Below are 23038 nucleotides of genomic sequence, written 5' to 3' on the forward strand. Positions count from 1 at the left end.
TAGAGTGACTGCCCATCAGTGAACACTAATGATAAAATTTCCTTTTCTCCCTTTGTTGTGCAGTCCATCAAACACCCAAACCCTCCATGTGGAACCGTCTTTCTACATTCAGTCTCAGGCTGGCTGGAATCCTCACCTGGGGTGGGGCACATGGGCGTTAATCTAATAAGGCAGCAACGATAATGCACAGGATGACTTTTTCATGTTGTGTTCTTGTAAAATCTTACTGGAATCTTAGCTGGCAAATGATCTAAAATCTCAAGCTTTCTGTTGTTCTTGTGCAACACAACTGTTAGCGTGTCTGTACAACAGAGCATGAGTAATTTGAAAACGGGACCAGCCTTGAGACAGAAGGAAACATGTTGTGAACCCAGAGACATGTTGTCTCAAAGCTCCAGTGCATTTGAAATCCAACCCACCTGATGAATTTGCAGCAGCAGTTCTATTAGCAATTGCCCATTTTTTAGATACTTAAAAAAAAAAAAAAAAAGTGACAAAAAATTAACTGCAGGTATTTAAAAAAATCGTCTAGATCACATTGGGGCTTAAAAATGCTTCAGAACTGCCTCAAGTACAGTAGAGATACTGTGCGTGTTTTTTGCTAGATGTTTATAGCTGATCATACAATTTTGTCACATAATTTAACTTCCCACATTTGGTAAATGCATATTTTCAAATATTTAGAAATAAAGTTTAGCAAATATGCAATTTCACACACAGATAGTCAATTCCGGTACCAAGAATAATCTAAAGGCCCAGATTTCTGATTTCCAAAACTGACTTCTTACAGATGGGCTGTGAATGCTTTTATATCTTTTATTGTTGATGTTATGAGAGAAAAAGGTTGCTGTCATCACTGAGATTCTATTTGAAACAGTGAATTTGAGTGAATCTATGTATACTTTTGGTTAGAAGCACAGCAACTGCTAACATTGACCATGCTCTGTGCTTACTCACCTCTCAGTTACCTTGTTTCAATAAGATGAGAAGTTACAGGAAACAAAAAGAAAATTCAGCATCCTCATCCACAGTTGTAAGGAGGAATCAAACAAGATACTCATTCAGTTCTGCTATGTAAATTATGTGAATGATATATGGAGACTGCAAGCGTATATTCTCCATGTGCAGTGACCAGCAGAGCTGTGTGAAGGCAGCGTGGAGCAGCTCAGTTGTAGCCAGTGCTGAAGGAACCACTGATACTCGCAGGCGCTGTTGCTGTTATGGCCACTTCCAACCATTTGCTCAGTCCTTACACAGTTATATTGGAAAAACATTTTACATGGATCGGTTTTGAGAAATGTGAAAGTCCATTTGGGGGAATGAGGTCTGCAGCATGGCAGAGATCTTTGCTGAGTTCAGGAACAGGACACTTTGCTGAGGACAGGAGTTACACTTGCTTCAGCAGCACCTGCACGTCAGGGCGGTCTAGTCTGGCACGGAACCACAGGACTGCCACTACCGCTGGGGCTGCTCATTGCCATTTTCACCATCTACCTGCCTGCTTTTCCAGTCAAGTTTCTTCATTTTCACTTCTCCTTCCTGTACAACTGAGGCAGCGTGGTTCAATCTGTGCTTCCCACACCCCTATATCACGCTCCTCAGGGTGGGGTCCCCAGGCACAGCTCTCCCCCTTCAGTGAGGGGACAGCACCTGAGGTGATCACCGCGTGAGGCAGCGTCATGGTTCCCTTGGCACTGCCAAAAGGCCTGGGCTTGCCCCACCGACCCCTCATGGCGCCGAGCGCCCCATGGCGCGGCCAGAGCCCCTCTCCCTGAGGCGGGCAGGCACACAACAAGATGGCGCCCAGCCTTGAGCACCACCGGGGCCAGAAAGCAGCGTGCCCACGCTGGCCTGAGGAACACGGCAGCCTAGCCCAGCCGCAACAGAAGCACACACAACGCCCACGTAGCGTGGTGGCGGTGTGGGGATCACAGCACAAGCCCACCCCCGCCGAGCACATAAACCCGACAACATTTCACGCGCCCGCCCGCCCCGCAGCCCCACAGCGCTTTCCCAGCGCGCAGGCGCAGCGCTGCCCGCCCTCACTGCCCGCGCGCAGGCGCCGCCTGCGGCTCCGGGAGCGGGGCGCCCTGAGGCGGTGAGGGGCCGTGAGGGGCAGGGGGAGGCTCGGCCCCACAGGGTTTGGGGGTGCTGCTGGGGACGGGTCCCTCCGGGTCCGGCAAAGGGTTCTGGGGTGTCGGGGGAGGGCTTTAAGAGTGTGCCTGTGGGCGAACGTCCTATTAAAAAGTTTAAGGAACACGTTTAAGTAACGGTGTTAGTGAAGTGTTGTGAAAAAGTCTTCGCTGTGCTCGTGGTCGCTTGAAGGCAAGTGATCTGCGTTGGGATGTAAAGCCACAGGTTTTGTGGGTTTGGTTTCGTTTTTGAAAGAGTTGAACAAGTTTGCTGGAGCTATCCCTTAGGCTCAAAATTATTTTGCTTCTTGGTAGTAAGAGAGCCAAATTTATGACAAGCTCAGTACTATATAGGCATGATATTGTGTTTTGTAGTCTTGTTTGGATTAAGAAACGATAGTAATATCACAGATGGGTTCTGTAGGTTTCCTTTTTAATGTACAGATTGTTAAAAAATCCAATTAATTTGACTTTCTTTAGTAATTGTGTCTTTTTTTTTTTCCCTAATAGAATGCCATCGGTTGAATTTGGAACAAGTTGGGGGGAACGCTGACTTGACGAGACAAATGAAGATGAGGAGATAACGGAGGTGTCCTTGGTACAGAGCCAGGAAGAGCAGAGTTGCTGGGTTAGTAAAGCTTTGGCATGTTTCATCTTGGAAGAGGAAGCCCCTTGTGCCAGTCCTGCGTTGCCCAGTGTCTTGTTTGTAGGATTTTATTTTTAAGAGACTTGTGTTTTGAAATTCCCAGTGGCAAGTTTTAGGTAAACAGAGGGTATAGCTGACGATTTTCCAGCTGCATTTTGGTCATTAGCAGGTGGTTCGCAAGTGCTAAACTAAGTCAGACATTGCCAAATCAATTTAAAGTTGATACATGCTGAGTGGTATGATTTATCATTTTAATTAAGTTGCTTTTCTGAGCAAACTGGGAATGCATACTTGTAATCTAAAAGTCCACTTGCATGAGTAATTACTTTTTCAAGCAGCATCCCCAGAAGGATCAAATGAAACAGTAGATAATTTTCACAGACCTGGGTACGCAATTATTTTTTTATAAAAAAGATTAATTGTTTATATAGATGGACAATAAAAATTTTGTGGCTCCCAGCAATCCTTTTATCGCTACTTGGGGTACAGTTAAACGAAGGGACTGGTTCTTCACAACCTGGCTTTGTAAGGACTTTAAGTTAGACAAGCAGTATGGGCCATTCAGATTAAGGAAATATTTTGTTTGGAGTGAGCTTTTTTTGATGAGTTTGGTGTTGCAGGATTTGACTTTGGATATACAGGCATACTATAATATGTCAAAGTGCTTCATAAGTTGTCTTGATCCTGTGTAACAATTGAAAAAAGATGTCACTGCTATAGATAGCACTAGGAGGAGGAAAAAAAAACATAATAATGGAGAACACCTAGATTTTTTTTTGTAGGATTTTTCATCTCAAAGAACAAATACGGTAGATTTTTATGACTGTGGGAAAAATAATACGGAAAACTCACAGCTAGATCCTTTATACCAGTTACTAGTGCCATTTGTCACCTTGAAGAAAAGGTATTCATAAAGCAAGATGCTACTTTGTGCATAAAACCATTGTGTAACATTAGCACATGTCTTGATGAACTTAACAATTAGAAAATAAGCTCTAGTATTTCTTCTTAGAGTTTTTTACTCATTTCTGCAGCCATGTGACTCATAATCAGGTAAAAATGGTACTACACGTAATTCATTTTGTCTTTTAACAGAAAATATCCATCCCAAGATGGAAGAACCAGCATCTGATAAATTAACATCTTTGTGCAGTACTCCAAAGGACTCTGGCACAGCAGCTCCCCAGAGGACTGGTTCAGGGAAGCAGGTATAAAAACTTGTTTTTCCAATAATGTGATTCTTCACAGTAAGAAAAATGCTTATGAAATCATCAAGTAGTTGGAAGGCAAAAGATAAGGTAGCTTATACCTACAGCTACAAGATTGTGCAGGTAAGGGGTATAAGGAGTGTTCTTGGCATGCCTTGCTCTGAATATGTATATGTTTGCTGTGAATAAAGTGATGTACTCAGTATTTGCAGTCTACCAAAAATCCCATACTAGTAAATTTCAATACTATTTAGTTTGCTCAAGTTGTAGTTTTCTGGGTTCCTTTATAGGCAAAATGTCTTTCCATGACTTCTACTTGCAGTTGAATATAGTACACTCTGATTGCAGTTGGGATATTCTCCATAATGCCAGACTCTTTTTGGTGTTTCTCCTAGCATGCGTCCGTGATGCTGTCACACTCACCATAGTGCGTGTTACTAAAAGCTGGATCTATGCTGGATAAAGCTAGGTTGCAAATGTTCCTTAACTAATCCTTCTTGCCCATATTTTAGTATTTTCCCACAGGTAAAAATGTTAGACACAAATTATAAAAATACTTGTTATCTTATTTTGAGGGAAAAAAACACTTTTTAGATGTTCATTAGTGAAGTACCTCAAAGCATGAACAAGTTGAAATTAGATTGTTTCAGATACTTGGAAGTAGAAAACAGATGTTTTATACTAGTGCTAATACAGAAAATGTGTGGTGGGATGCAACAACAGCAAATCTCCAGTAAACAAGAGGAGAAATCAAACTAGATGAAATAAAATCAGCAAAGCTGATATAATGCCATGTCTTCTGCACGAAGACTAGATGAGTAGCTTTCCCTTAGTAAGGGGATTTGGTCCTAGGCAACATGGAGATACGTTTTCCAGTAAATTGCACCCATGTATGCAAACACACCTGAAAGGAAGGAATCAACTTGTTAACTTTAAGTTTACCAATGCTACAGTGACAATTTGTAAGTCTGGTTTTACAATTATCTTTACATATGACATATTCTGCATGGAGTTCGGTTTCGGTTCTTTGAAATTTGATCAAAGATGAGATTTTTGTGATCTCTCTCTCTTTTGCTGTTCTTCATTTTCTTCAGCCAATGAGTGCAACTCTAAGGGAACGATTAAGGAAAACAAGACGTTCATTTAATGCTAATTTTACAGTGGCAAAGCGGCTCAAAATAGACAGTGAAGAAAAAGACTGTGCTGATGTTGACAAAGAGCATCTGCCAAAAAAAAGTGTGGATTGTTCCAGGTTACAAGATGGTTCTGAAAGCCTGGAAGGCAACTGCACTGGGCATGCATGTTTCAAAAGTCCCTCACAGGAGAACAATCTCTGTGAACCAGGAGAGAACGGGGTTAGGGCTGATCTTAGTCAGCAACAGTCCCTGGAAGAAAAAGTAAGGCTGGTGAAGCAAGTGCGAGAGAAGGAAGAACTGCTTCGAAGACTAAAACTGGTCAAGATGTACCGATCTAAGGTGAGGAGAACCTCTGAAAAAGCTCTTCTAAATCACCCTTTGAAGTGAAATGGAGTCAAATCTTCATTTACTGCTTTAAGTTACAACACTGAACCATTTGGTTTGTGTAGTATTTGTGTATTATCTCAGTTCTAAGCATATTACAAAAGTAGATTGTTGCAGAGTATGAAACTGACTTGTCATTTGCTGAAATGTCTTTTTTTGTCCCAATTTCAGAACAACCTGTCTGAACTGCAGGCTTTGATAGTGAAATGGAGAAGCAGTACCCAGCTGATGCTCTATGAGCTACAGTCAGCTTTTTCTGCAGATGGCAAGAAAGCAAGTCTCAGTCAACTGATAGATTCTTTTGGGTTAGAAGACCAGTTACTGCACTACAGCAGAACAGAAGAAGACTTTGTAGACACCTAATCAACTGCTGCAAAGCTTTCAGTTACACACATGCGTAAGCAGAAGAGACTGAATGAATTCTGATAGCCTTGGAAGTGTCGATCAGACAGTGAACTTTGTTTTGCCAGGAGGTTTTCTCATGAGCTACTGGTGAAACTGTACAAAGATACGGCAGGCACTGTACAAGGCATTACTTTAGGGAAAAGATGGAACTCATGCTGACTTCTGGAAAACACAGTCATTTTCAGATGCTGGTCAAAACAGTTGCCTTTAGGGAAACTGTTCCTCCTAACCCTTCAGCCACAGCTGGTGGTAGAAGGGAAGGCAAGAAAATTGGAATTGACATCTGTCTGCCGTACTACATTATGTGAAAGCTGCAGTTTTTTTTTTCCTTTGTATAAGAAAAGCGCTCCCTTGTCTAATGAAGTGCTTCCAACTACAGCCTTGCTTACCTTTCTGCAGTAAAGCTGAATAAAACAGCATTTCATTTATCCTCCCAATAAACGTTGTCTCTTCAAACTGTTTTTCTATAATTATTTTAATTTGAAATTGCTTATTTTCTCACTTGTGTGTGTGTATTGCTATGACTCTTCAGCTTTTATTCTCCTTAAAATCATCACTTATCTAGTGTAACAATGCGTAAATCTCTACCTGTTCTACAATGCTCCCTGCTGTGAATATTTTTTATATGCAATCCCAGTTGTCATTGGCCGTACCTTAACTGTTAATATGTGTACTATTTTTCCCATTTTCCTTAATAAGGAGTAATTTCTTATATACCTCAAGTGGAAAGAAAATCACAGATCAAATAGTTCATTGTAACACTGATAGGTCTCATTAGACTTAAGTTTGGAGTCACAGGAATTCTTGCTCTTAAGAATACTGAATGTTGCTGCCTGCTGAGACTTAATGAAGAGTGACCTTTATTACTGATCACAGTTTGAGGATTAAGGAACTATTCCTTCTTGACTCTTTTAACGTACTGAGAAATGATGATGGGTCTTCCTGATAGGGGTACTTCTTTTCCCTGAGACCTTTAGGATATTTGTAATTCCCTTGCTTCTCCTACGGAAGTTTCAGCAGGAATTAAAAAAAAATGTTGCAAGAAGAATACAAGATATAATTAGAATCCTTAGAGACCTCAGTTAGAGGTGATAAAGCAAAAAAGCAGCTGTAGTGAGGTTAAAACAGAAGTAATCTTCCTTGTAAGCATAGAACTTTGCTGAACCTAAGGTATCAAAGTTAATTAATGGTCTTAGAAAGGGGTAAGTTCAGATTTTATGTGAATTTGTGGAAGTGGAAGAAAAATTAAAGCATGGAAGTGATAAACAGTAGATGTAAAATCACATCTTTGTTGCAGTACTTCATTTCAAAATGTCCTCCAATTGCATATTGCACACTAAGGAAATGCATTCCACAATTACATCTTCCATTTATTTTCTGTAATGAACTATATGTTTATATAATCAAAACAGCAGAAATACATAACGTGAACTGAAATAGATTGTAGATAATACTAGGTATAAAATGTATGAAACAGATAAACATGCATCTTTCAAACTGGTATTATTTTAAAAGAAATTACAGAAGAAAGTGTTGAGAGTTCAGGGAGAAAAGGTGTATGTCCAAACTCTGGGTCTTAGACAAGACCAGTTTCTTATACATCTACCAGGACTGGGATTTTTAAAGAATAGGGAATGTTCTTGATCTCAGTCTTTCAGCTTCTGCCTGAAGAATTCCAAACTCTTTTTCCTGTTCCTTTATGAGATCCCGCAGGTTCTTCTGCTTCAAAATCTCTCGGTAACGTTGCTTTGCATTCCTTTCAGAAATACGCTGTATGTCTGCATAAAACAAAATGTAAGGGTCACCCTGTACATATAGTGGATGCATAGTCTTTATACTGGACCTGCTCCAGAGTTATTCCATGTTTTGTATAAAATAGGCAAGCGTTTTAAGGAAAGACTCACAGTTAGCTTTAAGAGTCTTTAGAGTAGTGAATAAAGCAAAAAAAAAATTAAAAAAGGCACTGGTTGCACACCCAATGTTTTAAGACCATTTTACTAGTGAAAAGAACTATACAGTTTTCCTTATAATGCATACCCTTCTCAGCTTCTTGGTCCTATGTTCACTTGACTGTGTGGAAAGTCAATTAACTTTGGCTATAGAAGCACCAATCTCTAGGTATGATCGTATGTAAATAGCATTAAATAAGTTGTGGTAGAAAAGCTAATTGTGCACGTAGTGTAATAGATAGGAATTTCTTGTCCCTTAGTTGATGCTGATGGAGAATAGGACTGTCTAGCTTGGGAGGTGTTTTCTGAATGTTCTTTGTTTGTGACTTAAAGTGCGTTACTGTGACTCACCAGCTGCTTGAGAGATATGCCTCCTTTCTGAAACAGACACAAGCATTTCCTTTAGCTGAAGGCTGAGCTCGTAGTTTGCTTGCTCTTTTAAAGCGATGCACTTCTCCAACTCTCTAATTCTTTTCTGACGATTCTTCATATTTTTCTTGTGCAGCTGTCCGTTTCCAAAAGAATAAAGCAAATACATGAAATAATACAAAAGACAAACTTCTGATGGAAGCCTACAATCTTCAAAACCGCATTGTAGCTCAGTTCATTTTCATGTGCTTTGATTTTCTTGCTTTATTTTGTATAACGTCTTTCATAGATTGCAGTCCAGTATGCTTTATGGAGTTCTAATACAAGTAGCAGACAAGGAACATATAGGTATGGGTCAAGGAGAGAGAGATATTAAATATAGAACTTGAAAGGCAAAGTAGGGAAAGGAAGTCAGTGGAACCAGTGCATTGAAAATACTTGCTTGGCTGCCAGGCACTGTGGAAGATAGGCTATTGTGCTGATGCTGTCTTGAAGGGCTGTAAAGGGCCAGGGTAAATACTGAAGATTGAAAAGGAACACGGAGAAAATGGAAGCTGATGTCAGCTACAGTAACCTGGAGAACATCCAGTGGAATCCTTTACAGACAAGGGTAATCATAATTTAAATGTTGACATAGGTAAGGGAGCCAGCAAATCGGATTGTTGTGTCTGTGTTATTTTGAATATAGGAGGGTAGTGATATTATGAACAGACTGGTACTCCTACAGAGAAACAGCTCTAGGCAACTTGAAAAAACTGTTCAAAGTCAGATGAATAAATACATAGGTGTATATACGTATATATACATTCATCTGTGTGTGCTGCTGTGGCTGTGCTTTAACAGTCCTTGAGTTAGCTGAAGAGGTGGTATGCCTACGTGGGATGCTGTTACTCCTTACAAACACCTTTTGCTAATGAAGGAGAGGGGTTGCATTTAAACTAATGACGTCTCTCAAATGTGGTGGTTCACTTAGGAATAATTACCTTATCCATGACATCAAGAGTCTGCTTCATCGCTGAAATGCGGTGGGCAATGTGACTGTCATAGTTCAGCATGGTTAGGAACTGAGAATTGAAAACAGAAGGAAATGAGGTTGTTAAGCCTTTTTTGTTCTCAACAATTCCACACTTCTGTAAAGACAGTCATGATACATGAAACTCAAAAAAGAAAAAAAAAAAAACAGAATTCGGCACAGTGGAAAACCTTACTAGTGATCATAAACGTACATTTTAAAGATATTCTTGTCATACAATAGACCATGCAGCTGTTAAAAAGCATTGTATGTTTTGATGGAAACAAAGACCATACGAATTTGTTGTGAGGTTGTCAAAAAAAAACCACCCAAGATATACTTTTACTTATAAGGTAGTCAGAGCTAGCACAGGTGGAGGCCAAAGGTGTGCAGAAGACAGGTTTCTGTGGATATAACATTTATCTTTCTGAAAAAACATTCCACCAAACTGACAGGGAAAAGTTCTGTGGTTTGTCTCCAGTTAAAAGAAGAGAAACAGAAAAGACCCAGGAGGCTCCTTGCCTACAGGACCAAATTGCTTTCATTCGCTTTTTCTACGAACAGCCCTCATTCCAGGCATTTTCAGGTCCTGCCCCCATGTGTTTCTCTGAGCCATCTTTCTTTCTGCTCCTGTCATGGTCTCTGTTGCCCTTCCTACTAGCCCCACATTTCTACTCAAAAATGCCATTGCTATGGGCAAGGACAAGTCTAACTCACAACCAGTGCATCTCTTTAAATGAAGTTTGACATAACAGTGACACCCTGGTGATAGATTTGTTGCAAGAACTTTTCAGTGTATTGTCACATCACCTCTTCAGAAAGCTGTTTTGTTGATGTTAATTACAGAAGTCCCCTGGCTGTGATTCAGAAATGAACAAGAAGTTTGGACAGGCAGAACTAATGAAGCCTGAGCAGAACAGATGTTTGGGTTTTCTTCTAATCTTTTGATTGAATTGCAATATCTTTACCCACTCTCCAGTATTCTTCATTTTCCCATTATAGCTCTCCCCACTGCAATATCTCCAGCTTCCCTGTCCTCCAACATTAGTTACTCCGAACCTTTATTTCCCCTACCTCATCACCACAAAAACAGCTTTACATCCGATCCTGCAGTACCCTCACACTTCCTCTGCAACCTCTCTTACTTCTCCTCTCTTCTCCCAGGGGTATCCCCATCGCTCTCCCACAACCTTTTCCTGTTTTCTGGCCTGCCAAATGCATTTCTTCAAAGCTACGTAGGTGCTGACTGGTCTGCCCAGCTGCTGTCTCTTGCCTGCCAGACATAGCAAACAATTACCTGTCATTCTTCTGCTGGTACCAAGGCCAACAAATGGCACTGGGGCTCAGCAAGGCTCCTGTAGGAATTCTATCTCTGAATACTGAGCAAAAGTTACAGTATTTCTGTGAGACACCAGGTGGGTGCACTTGGGAACTAGTCAGGGATAACTTTGTTTAAAACGGAATTTCATCACTGATCAATCTCCAGAGCAAAACTTCTCTTTGGAAGCTGAACTGTTGACATGTTAGGAATCAGGTTTCTGTGTAGTGGTAAAAGAGTTAAGATGTATAAACAATCGCAGAAGAAGAGGCAGCAAAATTCTCTGTGCTATAAAGTATAAATTAGAGAAAGTAACTCACTAGCTGGCGATCTTTTGAAATAGGTAGCATTGCAATATCCCGAGCCTTCTGTTTCAGATCTTCTATTTGCATTCTCATTTTCTTATGTTCCCATTCCAACAGAAATATCCCTCTAGAGAAGTCTTTACGCTCCACCATGCTAGCAATTTTTTTTTCTCCTTGAGCCTGAAAAAAAAAAAGATTAATTAATCTTAATTAACACACTCTATGGATTATGGAATAATTATTTGCAACAAGATGGGCAAGCTTTCAAAGTTATGATATTAGTAAGGAAAATGTGCCGTACTGCAGACTCTTTCCAGACTTTGCCCAAGATGGTTATCTTTTGTGGAATTTTGTTTCCTTTTATGCTCTGTGCCACAGGCTTGGATCATAGAAGGAGATGAAGAAAATTACAACTAACCTCTCTCTCTACATCTTCCTATCTTTTATAAGAAGGCTAAGGCATCTTATCTCTACAAAATACAAGCTTGCTTTGTATAAGGTATTTTGCAGTTGTTGCTGAAGGCTTTGTGTATTAGCAGTAAAAAGCAAATTTACAGCTAGAATGCCTAAAGTATGATAATCGATTTTACCTTACATAAAAAGGTGTATCAGTTTGTTAAACCTTAATGTAAGCTACTGTTGAACATGACTATATGTTTGCCTTGAGAGAATTCTAGGACTGGCGCCCAGGATATTAGGATTTTCTATTTACAGCATGTTTGTAAGTGATGGCGTATCTAAAAACTGTTGTCATTTCATTGATCTGAATTGTATTCATCAAACATCAAGAAAGCACTCTGCATTGCAATCTCTATGTCATAATAAGGGACATTACAGAATTCTTAACAGCTTTTAGTTTACAAGTGAGCCTCCTGGTGTGTAGTAATGAATTGAAACTAGATATCAAACTAGAGAAAAGAGTCCCTGAAGGCCAATATATTTATTTTAAAAACTTAAATTTCCTTGTAATTTACCATGATACTGCAATTCAGTTCTTCAACAACACTCTTATTAATGAGAATGGCATCAGTGTAATCTGGGATCTCAGTACTTTCCAATTCCACCTGTCCTTGTTTTAACAAAAACTGGAAAGTCAAATCCAATTGAAATTTTATCTTCTCCTCCTGCAGCCTAAAATGGCAGAAAACAAAAACAATGCTCAGTGATTTCAACTTAATTATATAAATCCCCCCATGATTCTCAAAATATTTATTACTGATAAGTTCATGTAGGGCTTACTCTTTGACAGCCTGTCGTCTGTTTGCTCCAAAAATGACTACAGAGTTGGCAACTTATTTCCATACATAAAGTTGTCAACCACTAGATTCAGTTTAACAAACTCTAGCAGATGTTCTGAAAGAAAATGTCTTTACCAAACAAAAGCCTCAACAACAATTGAAAAGGAAGCGAAGGAGACTCCTAGCTAGCACTCTTTTTTGTTGTTGTTTTTTAATTTAAGTTATCCTCGGGTTTGCTCCTGAATTCCAATGAATGTGAAAATTATGTCATGTACATGAAAAAAATGAAATCAGCTCAGTGAAGTCAGGTGTCCTGTGACTGAGCTGCAGACTGCAATTAGCAGTGATCACTGTAGCTTCCTCAGGCCTACATGAGCAGAAGTTAACTGACCCAGCTAGTACAGCTATGACCTTGAAGGCTTTTTGGCGTTCACTGTAAGAAACAGCTTTTGGGGCAGTGAGTTTGCATTGAAGACCGTGCCATCTTTACTCATGTTGTTACTTAAAATGCTAGGTTAAGACTGGTTTGGGCCTGCTCACACATGCTGCAATCACACCTCACCTCTGAAATATCTTAGCTCTTTTAGATGAATTCTAGATAACAGCCTGTTGGAAAACACGGCTGTGTGATTCTGTATGTGACTTGTATGGTTCTTTGACGGTGGATTATTAATATGGAGCTGAAGATAGGAAAAGAGACAAAATTACCGAATGAGTTCTTGGGAAATGTATTCTATGTCTGACGTAATCTTCTGATCGTCATCCATTCTTCTCTGGAGAAAGGCCTGCATCTCCGCCAGCTTTAGGGCCTTCCACTTTACCTAAACAAGCAGCATCATGGCATTCTGAACTTTGTAAGCATGTCAGGACAAGCAAGAAGAGAGCATAATATCTTAAGAAGACGTGTGTGTAAATATAAATATGCTGCCTGATATTTCGGGAGTCCTAGTAGAGCACGTGACAGAGGTTACAATTCTTACATTCAGCTCAATAGATCATTTATTCATTTATGCATGACTTATTGACATTGAGGGAAATCATATTTTCTTCTGTCTTGGTCAAATGTACCTACGTCTCTGGAAATTTCAGATTTCCACCTTCATGCTTTTAAAATAAGCAGATAGTTCACTAGAGCTTTCCAGCAATACCCTCTGTTAAGAATTGCTCTTGGTGTTGTAGAAGAAAATGGTTATGCATTGGTGCAGATGTAGCATGCTAATGGGAGAGAAAGACTCCAACAGATGATGAAAATCAAATATTTTAATAGGCTTTCTTAATAGAGAGAAGTGATTTTTTTTTTTTTAAGAAACTATATCAAGGTTATAATTATCTTGATCAAATCCTTCCACACTAATATGGTAATGCTTGCTCTGAAGGAGAACTAGAGCTGGTTTCTCTTCTTGACATTTCTGTTATTCTGAATTGAAGGTGGCCAGAGGTAATTTATCAGCTCAGATGCAGCTTACATATGCTGCATTGTCACTTCACTACCAGTCTAACCCTACATCGAACTCCACAGAAGTTTTAAGACCTGAAAATACTGAGAAGCTTAGTAGAAAAGTAAAGGATTTACATACCAGCTGCTCACTCTCCATTTTATTTCGTCTTGCTTGACAAAACCGTTCCCATATAGATGGGTCTAAACCATCCGGCATGTGCTCAGGCTTATCCAGCTCATCCATGGCTTCCATTAAACAGGTGAGTATATCTTTGTAATCTTCACTTGAGGCTGAACAATCCCCATATGGGTTAGCGGAGTCAGGGAGCATTTTTCTCATTGGGGTCCTAGTGTACATACACAGTACATGCAGTATTTCCTTTTTGTTTTTTATTACATAAAAGAAGCTCACACATATAACTATGAATATTTCATACTCTCAATCTCTTGAAGAGCAAAAAGGTAAGACAACATCTTAACACAAAATAAGAATATGTTTTCGAGAACTGATGATTATTTAGATTGCATTTAAAATAGATTTTGTAGAGTGGATAAGGAAATGTTAGTATTCAAAATAACAATTGTTTATATGATAGGAAATTAAATATTGTTAACCAACCAATAAAAGCAGGCAGTCTACTGATTACCAAAATAATTTGGATTATTGAAAGAAATAGAAATCTAATTCTTGAAACACAGGTGATACTAGTATTTAAACAATTCTAATCAGGGCGACCTTACCTTGGTCGACATTTGTAAAGTTGGAAAAGTTCATCAAGAAGATCGGCAGGAACGTCAGCAAAGTCTGTCCTAAAACCACATTCCAGATTCTAGGACAGAAACAGAAAGCCTCCTTGTCATTACAATGTTATTTTTAAGAAAGCAGCAACTTACCCATATCTTAACAATGCAAAATATTGTGCTTTTCCAAGCTCTCACAAGCATTGAGGAAATCTGGACCATTTCATAATTTTTTATATGCATATACTCTCTTTCACTACCTAATTTCAGCACTCAGCAAATTGAGGAGAACTCATCCCATGCTTAAAATGAAGTATGTTCTTATTACCAAGACACGGCATTAACTTTTTTATTCCTGAATCTGCTTGTGTTTCGCTAGAGTCTCACCTCATCTTCAGCTATTGCGTTTTCATATGCATCACTGTAAAACTCAATTTTCCTTTTTGTAGTCTGGATTGTTCTTGTAATGTTGACCTGTAGCAAAACCAGAGGATTTCAAGAATGAAACTCAACCAGAAGAAGCACTGAATGGCTATTCATATACACTGATGAAGCTGACACCTTCTCAGTTCGAGAGAAAACGTTACGAGCTATTTTTAAGAATACAGTGCCTTCTTCAGTGGTTTACTTTTAGATGCAGCTTAGAGGTGAGCAGGTATGAAATTCAAGTATTCCACTGCTTAAGAAAGTAAGAAAATTGTGTAAGAAATTATACAGATACTTCTAAGTCTTCTTTTTAAATTTTGAAGGTGAGGATCTGTGCTGATACTTGCTTTTACTTGCATAGAAATTTCCTTTTCCTTTCATTTCATCACGTTATATCAGTCAAAGATTCTCAAATGCTGTTCAGCGAAAGGTTCGTGACTGTAGAATGCAATTTCCCTGTTAGCCTGCCACATGTCAGGATACGAAGCTTATCTGTTTTATCAAGGCTTTTAAATGTTTGTATTTGCTGGGGAGACTGCTTTGTTGTATTTGACAGTTTGCATGCACCAAAAGATATAGCAATGGAAATATTTAGAAAATTTTAAAAAATAACATGCATCTTGAAAAATGTAACTTGGTATACACTTGGCCTCAGATAACTTTAAAACTAGTTCAGCCTCCTCAATGATACGGGCTTGATGCCTACTTTGGAACCTCTCCATGAAGCTCACATACAAACAGCTGCTCGCAGCTCCAAACAGATCTCTACAGGTTGAGTGGGAAGTCTGACATGGGGAGGCACTAATGCCTTCTCTGTGGACTCAGGAACACCTACACAAAGACAAAGTGGGCAAATGGAATAATATTGTACCGTGAGCCAGAGTCAACCTGCAGACTACCACTTAGATCACCTGAATCAGACAGGTGTTGGCAGGACACAGGAAACAGAACTGTCAGACACAACTATTACTGTTGGCAGTAAGCACTTGTATTGAAATACAGATCTACTACTTGTGCTCTCCAGTCTTTTTGTTGACTTGTACATGGTATGGCAGGGACTGGCAAGCTCTTCAGGAGATTAAATTTGTTGATAAGTGTATAACCACATTGTACTCTGTATTATGTTCAGCTTCCACAGGCAGATGCTCATGTGCTACCTCTGCCTGTGCTTTGGACCGTCAAACACAAGTCAGTGTGGCCCTGGACTACATTAGACATCCCAGTGAAAATGTGATGGCACTACATGTTCTTTTGTGCGTCTTCCTGTCACAAACAGTGTCATTATTGGTTCTGTCAGATTGATACTAGATACTCAAAAAAAAAAAAGTATATAACAAATAAATAGCTGTATGCCTTCTCAATGCATGGAGCTTTACCAAAGAATTCCAGATGAACCAAGATGAGTTTCTACTCAAAAGCATGTGTTTATATGTAGGTGTATTTATAATGTACATCTTCTGTACACCTCAAGAAAAAGTCAATGGCCCTGTAAACTGTCAAAAAATCATTTACAGCAAAATGCTGATTTGGAAAGAGCAATTTTCTATAGAAACTATACTTCAAATACTACATTTTTTCGTAAGAACAGCATTTAAAATAATTTACATTCTCTTTCTGCTTCTTCATAAAGAAATGCTGAAGTCCAGCTTCTCTAGTGTCCAACTCTTCATCCAACAGTAAAGAATAAATAAGATTGACTATTTTGAGTTCTTCCTGTGAAAAGATTGTAATAGGAACTATTAACATTCTTTCTGCACGGAGGGAGAGATGAACAATTCGTGTTCTCTGCCATACCTGATAGATGACCATCTCTAAATTCACTTTTCTTTCAAAGAGCTTGCATACAGTCTCATCAAAATTGTGTGTTGTTTCCTGTATGGAAGCTTCAAGTTTCTTCCATTCATTTTCCAGTGCCTGGGGAAGGGAAAGACAAGAGCAGACATACACAGCAGAACAAATTCCGATACAGTACACTGAAGAATGCTGGAGAATTCACAGTATGGAACTGTATCTCCCCAACAAAAAGCTTTTCTTTTTTTTTTTTTCCTTAAATTTTTATAATCCTGGCCTGCATTTTTCCTCCCTTTTCTTGCAACTAAGGTGTTGTTGTGGTTTAACCCGGCTGGCAGCTAAACACCACACAGCCGTTCGCTCACCCTCCCCCCTCCCTCTCTGGGATGGGGGGAGAGAAACGGGAAAGTGAAGCCTGTGAGTTGAGATAAAGACGGTTTATTAAGACAGGAAAATAATAATAACAATAATAATAATAATAGTGATAATGGTAATAGTATTAACAATAATAATGTGTAAGAAAACAAGTGATGCACAATGCAATTGCTCACCACCCGCTGACCGATGCCCAGCCTATTCCCGAGCAGCCGGCCCCCCCACCCCGGCCAGCCACCCCTATATATTGTTTAGCATGACGTCAGATGGTATGGAATACCCCTTTGGCCAGTTTGGGTCAGCTGTCCTGGGTCTGTCCCCTCCCAGCTCCTGCTGCACCCCCAGCCTGCTCGCTGGCAGGACAGAGCAAGAAGCCGAAAAGTCCTTGGCCTGGTGTAAACACTGCTCTGCAACAATTAAAACATCAGCATGTTATCAGCGCTCTTCTCATCCTAATCCAAAACATAGCACCCTACCAGCTACTATGAGCTACTTAACTCTGTCCTAACTGGAACCAGGACAGGTGTCCAAGTTATTTATGCACTTTTAATCAAAAGACTAGTTTGTATTCCTGTTAATGATTCTGAACAGCCGTTTTAGAAATTCTAAGATTCCATATGTTGCATAATCAAAACAACAGCTACATTCTGGAAGACAGTATTCGTACGACTGTGGCAAAACAGAAGGCATGATTCACATTTCTTTGAATCCATCCTAACAGTATTGTGGGTTGTTCCAGGGACTGAAGCTACTCATTTCCGTCATCAGCTAAGTACTGTATTTGAAAGGCATTAACGATGATTTTGTAAAAGAAAAATCCCTCAGCCAAAAGGTCCCAGAAGTTACATTTTTCGAAGGATAATGCTGCCAGACTATGAAGTTATGTTGTCCAGATACCACTTTAAAAGATAAATGACATTGTATTATTTGTGTATGGCATCAGCTACTCTGGGAATGAAACCTGAAAAAAGTGTTCCAGGAACACTGGTATATTTTGGAATGAAAGTTACCTTTTGTGAGATATCACAAGTTTTGGCATATACTAATTTTTATGAGTAGAGACTGCCTTTTTTACTGTCTAAGCTACAACTTATGTAATATGCTGCATGATCTTCATTCTTCATTTGTTCTTCATTTGTTCTATTTGTTAGTATTCATTTTAGAAGTAGATCCTGAGAAAAATTAGAAAGCTTCGGTCATGAGTACTGTGAACAAAGCCACTCCTTTTCTCATTTTAATTTACCCTTCTATGCTTTTCCTTTTCTTCATTCAGCTCCTTCACTTTTTCCTCATATTCTCTGAATAGTTTCATTTCTTGATCATTCCATTCATGTTCAGGCTTGGCTATAAAAGGAGGTGGAGGAATATCCTGCAAGTATTAAAGACAAACATGCTTCAAAAGCAATTTTAAGTCTCCATCAGAATACTAATAAACTACAGTATGTATCAAATTTAATGAAAGGTATTAGAGATAGGTAAGGTCTAAGTAACATATACATTCTATTTCTGTGGCCTGTTGCTTGTACCAGTAGTTTTGTTGTATATATAGGTCCTGTCCTCTTCTACTTGATTACAAAATTTTCTAGTGGATCTTGTAAAATAAGAGTATGTTGTACTCAAACATACTATTGTAAGTACAAGACATGTAATATTTTCCGTTACAGAATAAGTGGGGTTCTCATTTTCTGAAACAGATCAGTTCCAGAGAGGGAGTTTGGTCTGCCTTATCCCTTCTCTGTGACACTCACATTGTTTTCTTCCTCTGTTACCGTAACAACTTTATTTGCTGAGTTAAACGAAACACTATTTTTCTGTAAGATCACAGCAATGGGCAATAGAGCCTTTCCCCCATAAAACAGTCATTATACTGGCATTATGTTCCTATAGCACAGGGACTTTGGGATAGGAACAGGTGTTGATGGGTAATTCATATGCAGGCACTAGAATCTTGTAGTCTTGAGTCCACTGTATGATCTTTTAAGGAATTTAACTAGGCATAATGCAATTCTACAATTCTTTGATCTCCTGTTATTACTTAGATTGGAAATATTTGCTAATTGCTATTCATGTTTCCATTAAAAAAACCAACAAGCTACCTAAATGGTATAGCAGAAACACAGCTTACAATTTTCAATATGTCTTCCTTTTGGACTTCCAGCACTCCACCCATCATGTCATTAAGAGCACGTAGTCTTTCATTGTCCTGGGAATGACAAAAACAATATTTTAGGATACAAAAGAAAGGGTAGTAGTTGGAAGTTTTGGGAATGGTAATAGGGCAGTTCACCTCTAGATCACGAATAGGATTCTGCTGTGTCAGTAGTAGATTAATGCTTTTTGGTGATGCTTGTGAGATACACTAAAGGTCTAAGATTTTTTTTTTTTTTCTGATAGACAAATGGTCATATACGAAATAAGTTACTAAAACTGCAATTTTGGCAGTTTTGGAAACAGTACATAGACTACACCTGACCAGTTTGCAGGCTAGGATGAATGAAGTTGTATGTCTAATGGATGCAGGTGGAATGTCTTACTGTGCATCTCTTTTGGGGCCAGAACCATTTTAGGCTTTTCACAGACATATTTAAAAGCCAGAGGAAAGCACTGTGATCTAGTCCGATCCCTGAAGAGCAGAGGTCAGAGAAACTCAACGAACAAGCTTGTATCAAGCCCAAAGCTCTTGACTGAGCAGCAGCATATATTTACAGAAGTATCTAGTCCCCAGTCTCCCAATATTGTGTTTTAAATTGCTACAAAGCAAATTTTTAATAACTGGGAGTGTAACACCAAATCTTTTCTCCCCCTCAGCTGCTCTATATAGATCTAAGTGTAAATGATAATAAGAGGGAAAAGGCACACTTTGTCATTACTTAGCATTTTTACATTTATTCTCCCATACTACTTTACTGGAATATTCCAGTGCAGTATTAACTAAATAGCCAGATCAGGAACAATGGCCTGTTCAGTAAAAAATATACTACTTTAAGTACCAGAGCAGCAAGGCGTCTTTCCATTCCAAGCTTAACCAGCATTTCTGCTTTCTCTCTCTCTTGTGGAGTCAAGTATTTTTCAACTTTAATCTGAAAGAAGGAAATCAGGTTCTTATCAGAATTCTTTTCTCCAAAAATGATCACACATGGATTAAGAAAATTTGGAAAGATGGAGTAATACTAATTTTTATTTATTTATTTATTTATTTATTTTTAATCTCTGCTCTATGGTGATATACCTCAAGAAAAAAAAAATTGTTCTTTAGAACAGCTGCAAAAACTATATTGAAAAAAATGCTAAAATATGCACTACCATCCTTTTTGCTGATGTTAGTCATAGTTTGAGCGTGTCTTTGGGTTTTCTGACAGTAGAATAACAGACTGGTGGGAGAGAAGTCAGAAGAGGGAAAAGACTGACTTAACGAGTAGGTGAAATAAATTAATATTTTTTTTTTTAATCAAAAGTACAGTGTTTATATATTATCAATTTGATTTAGAAGTACAGTACTAATTATGCTTAAGTGCCTAGATTCTTAGTTTCTGGTGCTCAGAAACTGAAGAAAAAAACAGAGAAACCCTCACCTGTTGAAGTGATTCCCTGCAAGCCTGTTTTGAATCTTATCAGGAACAGGGGTAAATTCAACATAATTTATGGACAATTAAAAACGTTTTAACAGTATTTTGTTCATTTCAGAGAGACTTATTAAGAGTTTTCTACCTAAAAAAATGAAGGGAAGCAAAAGAGCCAGACAGATAATTTTACGTACACACCCGCACCTGTTTTAAGGCTTTTCAATACTGACACAATGGCTAGATATGAGAAGAATTAGAGAACTGTATTTGTGTGGGTGAAAGAGAAAGATTTCTTTTTCAGACACCTCTGAATCCTGAACAGTGAGTACTTGCTCTGGTATCTCATCATCTGTAAGACCTGGCTCCCACACTTCCGCTTGGAGGTCAAGTTGAGCCAAGATTTCTTGGATCCTCAGGTTTCTTTCTTTCACTCTTGCTATCTCCTGCTCCTTTTGTCGTGCAACTATGTCAAATTCCTCATTAAAAGCAGTTTTCACTTTGTAAATGATGTCCTGAAATACCAAAAAAGGAAATAGCAATGCTCCACAGGTCCCATCCATCAATAATTATATACTACTCCTCAATTCTTTGGCGTCATAGATGTGTGTATTTGCATGTGTGACAGGCAGAGAAACTGGTAAACCCCTCTGTTATAAGGGCAGAGTTCAAGGTTTGTTAAGTGGGCAAATTACCTTTTTTCTTTCTCCATTTGAAGATTCTGAAAGAAACATACTGTTACCAAAGCTGAATTAAAAATTAGGCTACTTATACTTGCTATTTTTTGCAGTCTTTGGCTGAAGGAAGGTGGTGCTTCAAATTAAAAAACACATGACCTGTGATTGTAGAGACTGTAAAACACAAGTGCAGGAGGGTAATGTTAAGGACATACTTTCCTGATTTTTAAGTGATGTAGCCTGCGATTTTGATATGCTCTGAGGTGATTTTCTGTCTGGCATGTAAAGTAAATGATTTTAAAAAGCATATATCCCTAGTGGATACATTCTTCCTTTTTAGCCTAAATAATTGTTCTCAACAAAGAAAAGTACAATATTAAGAGAGAAAACTACGTCTCTCCTACTGCATCACTTTACTAAAAAAAAAAAAAAAAGGTGAAAAGAATTTCGGTTCTACCATTAAGCTTCATATTTTGAGTTGCTTAGATGTTTATGATTTATATTACAATAAGTATTTCTGTCCATGATTATTTCATTGATTTCTAATATAGTAATTAGGTAGGATGTAACACAGCAGGATGACAGACCAAGTACAATATTGCCGGGAGAAAAAAGGCTGTTCTCAATGTCTAGCTAGCCATCTAGCTCTGACCAAGCTCACTGCCTGGGCCAAGAAATCTAAGTGCCTCTACAGTTAGAGAGACAATATGCATCCTTAAAGCCACGCAGCAGAAAGATCTTGTTACATTCGAGCTTGCATTTAAAGGTGTTCCTTGTGTTTCTTCCCCATCTACTTAAAACACCAATATATCTACTAGATTTCATGTATTACAATGCATGATCATTTATCTCTGCTACCGTACACAGCCTTAAGGAGCTCTAAAGAGGCAATGCTTGATAGTAATTTAACCACTTCTACCTACCTTTGTAGGTCATCTTCACAGGAAGCCTTTTTTATATCATGTTTATTAATACACTGGCTAGGGTACGAGAAGTAAGAGAGTCTGATAGTACTGAATAATAAATAACAGAAATACTGACGGCTCTAAATGAAGGGATGGTGAGATTGGAAAGAAAGGAAATGGTATGGGTATCCAGCCTGTCTTTCATTCAGCAGCAAATAATAGGGAAAGAGGTCATATTTTCACTGGGCAAGGTGAAATGCGCAAACTAGCTTTGTCTATACAAACTCAAACTAAAGCACAAGTGGGCAAATAAAAACATCCTCAAATTGGGTATCCATCTTCATATAGATGTTTTTCCTACAGACTTCAGCTGGCAAGACCACGTGGTGTTCTACAACACCATGTGCATTTATCAGCTTTCAGTGCAGTAACTCAGAGACCTGTGCAACTCTCCATTGTGCAGTGAAAGTCTGCCCAGAAGCTAACAGTTGCAGTGACTGCTGTGAGAACCAACAGACATGACAGTGTCACTGCAGTAATACAAATTTAAGAAGTAGTCACCTTCAGTAATACTATTTGATTGACTTTCTGCTCCCTAGTGTGCAAGTCCAATTGGTGGTAAAGCACAGACGTGTCTCCACCATACTGAGAACTCAGACTTCCAACCAGGCAGCAAGATGGGCTATCACCAGCCATTACTTCTTCCGCTTTCTCTCCTTCTTCTGCGGATAATACAGTCTCAGACTCAGTCTCAAGATTTTTTTTCTGAACCTGAATATCACAAACATGATAACTGTATTAATTTTGTAAACAGTCCAGTGGCACATGCATGAAAAAGTACTAGAAGTTCTATTCAGCAATTAAGTCTTGCCCAGCAATAAAAATAATACAAGTCAATACATGATCATATCTGGAACATTGGGTCCAGTTTTGGGTTCCCCAGCACAAAGACATGCTGGAGCAAATTCAGCAAAGAGCTACTAATACACTTAAGAATATGAAGCTTCTAAAATATGAGGAGAA

General features: G+C 38.8%; 3 protein-coding genes across 9 annotated transcripts in view; 2 read left to right on the forward strand and 1 right to left on the reverse strand.

Annotated features, from left to right (window-relative positions):
- The first annotated feature begins 2735 nt into the window (after positions 1-2735).
- The window catches only part of LOC310902880 (glutathione S-transferase omega-1-like), a 60392-nt gene continuing 40089 nt past the window's right edge, over positions 2736-23038 (forward strand). The window contains exons 1-2 of the mRNA XM_083845105.1: positions 2736-2760; positions 3874-3986. The gene's annotated coding sequence lies outside the window, so the exon portion shown is untranslated. The remainder of the gene's footprint in view (positions 2761-3873; positions 3987-23038) is intronic.
- On the forward strand, positions 2738-6352 carry SFR1 (SWI5 dependent homologous recombination repair protein 1). Of its 2 annotated transcripts, XM_083845106.1 has the most exons (4): positions 2738-2760; positions 3874-3986; positions 5081-5461; positions 5678-6352. In XM_083845106.1, the coding sequence occupies exons 2-4, from the start codon at positions 3891-3893 to the stop codon at positions 5867-5869; spliced, it is 669 nt and encodes a 222-aa protein (XP_083701232.1). In that variant the 5' UTR covers positions 2738-2760; positions 3874-3890; the 3' UTR covers positions 5870-6352. The 2 variants fall into 2 exon arrangements, with proteins under 2 accessions (XP_083701232.1, XP_083701233.1); XM_083845107.1 differs by lacking the exon at positions 2738-2760 and having other exon boundaries at positions 3972-4109.
- The window catches only part of CFAP43 (cilia and flagella associated protein 43), a 46551-nt gene continuing 29731 nt past the window's right edge, over positions 6219-23038 (reverse strand). For 5 of the 6 annotated variants that reach the window (XM_083845037.1, XM_083845034.1, XM_083845035.1 and 2 more), the window contains 16 exons: positions 22577-22786; positions 20742-20948; positions 19864-19953; positions 18999-19076; positions 18117-18242; positions 16502-16621; positions 16313-16420; positions 14669-14755; positions 14282-14370; positions 13680-13887; positions 12811-12923; positions 11839-11995; positions 10880-11044; positions 9213-9293; positions 8212-8365; positions 6219-7689 (listed from right to left, as the gene is read on the reverse strand). In XM_083845037.1, the coding sequence (XP_083701163.1) occupies positions 7532-7689; positions 8212-8365; positions 9213-9293; positions 10880-11044; positions 11839-11995; positions 12811-12923; positions 13680-13887; positions 14282-14370; positions 14669-14755; positions 16313-16420; positions 16502-16621; positions 18117-18242; positions 18999-19076; positions 19864-19953; positions 20742-20948; positions 22577-22786 (2151 nt within the window). In that variant the 3' untranslated portion in view covers positions 6219-7531. The remainder of the gene's footprint in view (positions 7690-8211; positions 8366-9212; positions 9294-10879; positions 11045-11838; positions 11996-12810; positions 12924-13679; positions 13888-14281; positions 14371-14668; positions 14756-16312; positions 16421-16501; positions 16622-18116; positions 18243-18998; positions 19077-19863; positions 19954-20741; positions 20949-22576; positions 22787-23038) is intronic. The other variant, XM_083845036.1, reaches the window with a different exon arrangement.

This window comes from Anser anser, assembly GCF_964211835.1.
Source record: "Anser anser genome assembly, chromosome: 7".
NCBI lineage: Eukaryota > Metazoa > Chordata > Aves > Anseriformes > Anatidae > Anser > Anser anser.

Bases quoted from the DNA above. Each gene is read 5' to 3' on its own strand.
- SFR1 (XM_083845106.1), top strand. From the start codon at position 3,891: ATGGAAGAACCAGCATCTGATAAATTAACATCTTTGTGCAGTACTCCA. The intron at 3,987-5,080 runs GTATAAAAACTT...CATTTTCTTCAG, and splicing joins GGACTGGTTCAGGGAAGCAG to CCAATGAGTGCAACTCTAAG. The intron at 5,462-5,677 runs GTGAGGAGAACC...TCCCAATTTCAG, and splicing joins TCAAGATGTACCGATCTAAG to AACAACCTGTCTGAACTGCA.